The following is a 5,000-nucleotide window of genomic DNA, read 5'->3' on the forward strand; positions in this document are numbered from 1 at the left end:
GTGGTTATTCCCCTACCAATGAAAGTTGCAACGTCGACAGATTCAATTCCATGGATGACGTAATGGATTTTTATTTATTCAATACTCGCTTCGAATCAAGCGCTTCAATAACACAAAAAGGCAATATATTTTGTACTAAATAAAGAGTGGAATATTCATAACTTTGGCAATATTATTTCACACATTTTATTAAGTATACTGCAGATGAATTTGCACCATCATGTACAGAAGCTGTCGTGGTTTGTCATTCTACAACAGCATCATAAATCAAATATTTAGTGCATATCTCATAGTGATTTGATAATTATCCTAAGGAGCAAATCTAATAGATTTGAAGCTCAAAGACAGTACATAAAGTTCAAGTCTGTATCAGAATCACAAACCACTCATTAGTTTTCATTTTTACAGGGCTGGTCAAAAGGCAAACTGGAGTGAGTCATTACTTCTTTGATCCTTCAACAAGTTGTGGGCTGTGTAATTTTAGACTTGACACAAGGTGTGGGTCATCTTCTTTTCCCATCTAGGGGGGAGGTCATCTATTTTCTGACCTGCATTTTGGGGTCAGTCAGCTTGTCTTATTACAAAGGGATGAGGTTAGGTTATGTGCTCAGGTATAATCACAATAATTATAGCGCGCCTTTACTTGGTGTAAAAACGGACTTGTTTTGTGTGCTTGGCTTATAGACCGAGGAGTATTCACAATAAGTATTCCGTCCTTTTACTTGGTGTAAAAGCGAACTTGTTTTGTGTGGTTGGCTTTTAGAACGAGGTATATTTATAATAATTATAGCGCACTATTACTTGGTGTATTAAAAAGCAAACTTGTTTTGCGTGGTTGACTTATAGAACGATGAATATTCATAATAATCATTGCGTGCTTTTACTTGGTGTAAAAGCGAACTTGTTTTGCGTGGTTGACTTATAGAACGAGGAATATTCATAATAATTATTGCGTGCTTTTACTTGGTCTAAAAGCGAACTTGTTTTGTGTGGTTGGCTTATAGAACGAGGTATATTCATAATAATTATAGCGCGCTATTACTTGGCGTAAAAGCGAACTTGTTTTGCGTGGTTAGCTTATAGAACGAGGAATATACGTAATAATTATAGCGCGCTATATATACTTAGTCTAAAAGCGAACTTGTTTTGCACCAATAGAACCATTGGAATGACATAATTTTCTATTAGTACCAATCGTACCATTGGTACCAACGGACCATCGGAATTGCCCTGTACCCAGCTAGATCACATGAGAAAATAATTTCACCAGTAGAACCATTGGAATGACATCATTTTGTATTGGTACCAATGAACAATCGGAATTGGGAAAATAATCAAAGTTCTCTTCATGAGATGCATATTCACCAACAGAACCATTGGAATGACATTCTTTTCCATTGGTAACAATGGACCATCGGAATTGACAAATCGTATCCGTTTGTGTATATTGGACATGACTGTCCCCTACCAATGAAAGTTGTAACGTCGACAGACTCAATTCCATGGATGACGTAATGCCTTTTTATGTATTCAATACTCGCTTCGAATCAAGCGTGTTAATAACACGAAAAGGAAATATATTTTGTTCTAAATAAAGATGGGGAGTCAGGGTGGTTTAGTGGTCATCAAGCGTGCCTCCCACCTCCGTGACCCGGGTTCAACTCTGGCCTCGGGTCGTATGTGGGCTGAGTTTCAGTCGATCTCAATCTGACTCCGTGGGTTTTTCTCCTCAAAATCGACTCCCAGTCAATTACATCTGCCTGGATTAGCGGTGCTCCGTGATTACACATGGATCGTATGGCGGCAGCCGTGGACGCCTTCACATGCATTCGGTCCGATCCCGTTGAGTCGGTTGATCCTGAAAAGCCCTTGAAGGGAGCGGTCAACATGGGCGTAGCCAGGATTTTTCAAAGGGGGGGTCACATTGTGTCAAACAGAGGGTACTCGCGTTTTCGCAACCTCAATCTTGTAGGTTGTTTGCGTAAAAAAAGGCTCACAAAGGGGGGATCACGGGTACCCTACGACCCCCCCCCCCTTCCTAGCTACGCCCTCAGGTCAACTAAGCGCACATTTACATTCACAATATTCATAAGATTTTAAGTACATTAACGTTTTAACAGCTTTTGGCGAATAAACATCATAAGTTGCGTGATTGGAAGTCCCACTGACTATATGGCCGAGTGGAAGTTTTGTTCAGCTCACCGACCAAACTAAAAAAAAAAAAAAAAACAACGTTCAGAGCAAGAACCGCGCTCGGCCCATGGCCGCGCGGTTAAAGGGGCTAGGTCACGCAATTTTAGGCAATTTCAGCGCTGATCGAATGGTCATAGAATTAACTAAAATATCAAAATAACTGTTCAAAACTATAGAAGAACTCTAACAAAACACAGGGAAGCCAAGAACGGACATGGATAGACAAAACTGGAAAGGATTGAAATAGATTGAATTTGGGTAAATTTGAAAAAAGTCGGCCCACCTTTTTTCAAATTTATATCAGTCTATATCAAAATGTCATTTACACAGCTGGAAAATCATTCTCAGTTATGTGGCCGTGATTTTGCAAATGAAAGACTCTTGCTCTGCCAATTTGACGTTTAGAGCTCACAATTAACAAAATTAAACAAAATTACTCAAAACAGCGTGACCTAGCCCCTTTAACAAGAAGATATTTTAGATCTTATAACCGCGCTTTAAAATTTATGTTTTCTTACCACTATAGTCGCAACGTAGTGCACATTCCAATGCAGTCCTTATTGATTCACTGATGACTATCGACACAAAATCACTTGATCAATCTGTAGCACAACAACTGACAACAATGACTGCACACGAAGTTATCGCACCATCACTTATGGCCGAGGTGAAATCTCCGATTGTACCATCAGTAGTAGCCGTTGTGAAATCTCCGATGAAGTAATGGTCTTAATTAATCTGGACCTTTCTTCGGGATATGTATGGGTATGAACGATACGATAACAGTATTCACAACTTACAGCTTTCTTTCTTAAAAGTCACGATTAAATTTATTTGTTTTTTTTACACGAGTAAAAGAGCTAGCAAAGCAGTCACACGAGTCACATAATTCACGAATTACGTTATCCGCGGCTCTTTAGTACGGTGGTATCCCTACCAATGAAAGTTGCAACGTCGACAGATTCATTCCATGGATGACGTAATGGATTTTTATGTATTCAATACACGCTTCGAATCAAGCGCTCCAATAACACAAAAAGGCAATATATTTTGTACTAAATAAAGAGTGGAATATTCATAAAATTTTAAGTACATTAACGTTTTAACAGCTTTTGGCGAATAAACATCATAAGTTGGGTGATTGGAAGTCCCAATGACTATATGGCCGAGTGGAAGTTTGGTTCAGCTCACCGACAAAACGAAAAAAAATAAACGCCGTGCAGAGGGAAGAACCACGCTCCGCCCATGGCCGCGCGGTTAATAAAAGGTTTCTTTTGTCTCCAGGTAAAACGTTTGACCTCAGGTTTTCTTATACGCCAAATGTCTATTAGATCAAAATCCAGACATAGATCTTGAATGTGTTAAACTGAAGCGTTCTTTGACTGATTCACTCCAGAACAGTCCCACACAGGATAAAGAGTAACATTTACGTCACCTCTTGAGGATTATTCTATGTTCCTTGCTAATAATATTATCCCCAATGTTCTCATTTCGATCATCATAAAAGCAACACTGATCTTGAACACTATTTGGGGCGTAAACGTCGACAAACAAAAACAAATATCCCTGGACTTTGGCTTACATTATTACACAACGGCCTTTATCATCAGAGTTAACCGAGGTTAGCTTTAACAACAATCGTGACCTCACAGCTAAGATTAGAACCATAGCTTTCATTTCCACTGTGTGCTCCAGATACTATCACCATCTTTAGTGCTGGTTTCCTGCAAAACGACTTTCCAAAAGAAATGAGCCTTTCTCTTTGTGGGCGAACGTATCCCTTGAACATTCAGAGACCATAATCTAAAATCTACACAAGATTTTTCGAAAGCGAACATAGAAAAGTTATGTAAATATTTAGGTCCAGAAAGGAATTGCAATATAAGATTCGAACACGAAAGAGTCATTTTCAACACTAATGCACGACACTACATAAAGTAGTTCATTATAAGGGCTGCTGACACCTGGGATTTGGTGCATTTTTACAATGCAGTTTACAATGCACTAAAAGACGATGAGAGGCAGTAATGTGCTGCGACGACTTATCATACAGTGTATTTAATCCAATAAAAAACACAGTTACAGTACTTTTTCACCATCCCAAGTATAAACGGCAAACTCTACGGAAATCGGAGATGAGGAGATCCTTTCAATTATCCTTGAGGTCCCGCCAAGTGACTTCAAAATTCACTTTTTCACGTGCACCACTAAGGTGCGCTGTTGCTTGATCTGTAGTATATTCTTACCGGTCATTCTTATAGGCGCAACTGAGTGAGTTTACAATTAACATCTTTGAGTGCATCACTCAGGTGTGCTGCTCCTTGATCTCCTATAAGGTTGTTATTAAGGTTCAGCTGAGTGAGTTTACAATTAACATCTTTGAGTGCGTCACTCAGGTGTGCTACTCCTTGATCTCCTATATTGCTGTTATTAAGGTTCAGCTGAGTGAGTTTACAATTAACATCTTTGAGCGCATCACTCAGGTGTGCTACTCCTTGATCTCCTATACTGCTGTTATTAAGGTTCAGCTGAGTGAGTTTACAATTAACATCTTTGAGCGCATCACTCAGGTGTGCTACTCCTTGATCTCCTATACTGCTGTTATTAAGGTTCAGCTGAGTGAGTTTACAATTAACATCTTTGAGTGCATCACTCAGGTGTGCTGCTCCTTGATCTCCCATAAGGTTGTTATTAAGGTTCAGCTGAGTGAGTTTACAATTAACATCTTTGAGCGCATCACTCAGGTGTGCTGCTCCTTGATCTCCTATCCTGTTAGCCCCGAGGTTCAGCCGAGTGAGTTTACAATT

At 39.4% G+C, this 5,000-nt stretch overlaps 1 protein-coding gene across 1 annotated transcript in view; it reads left to right on the top strand.

Moving 5' to 3' along the window:
• The window catches only part of LOC137987926 (uncharacterized), an 8,156-nt gene extending 5,239 nt beyond the window's left edge, over positions 1-2,917 (top strand). Inside the window, exon 2 of the mRNA XM_068834010.1 lies at positions 2,720-2,917. Coding sequence (XP_068690111.1) covers positions 2,720-2,917 — 198 coding nt within the window. The remainder of the gene's footprint in view (positions 1-2,719) is intronic.
• Positions 2,918-5,000: the final 2,083 nt, after the last annotated feature.

The sequence above is a fragment of the Montipora foliosa genome, unplaced genomic scaffold, assembly GCF_036669935.1.
Source record: "Montipora foliosa isolate CH-2021 unplaced genomic scaffold, ASM3666993v2 scaffold_395, whole genome shotgun sequence".
Lineage (NCBI taxonomy): Eukaryota > Metazoa > Cnidaria > Anthozoa > Scleractinia > Acroporidae > Montipora > Montipora foliosa.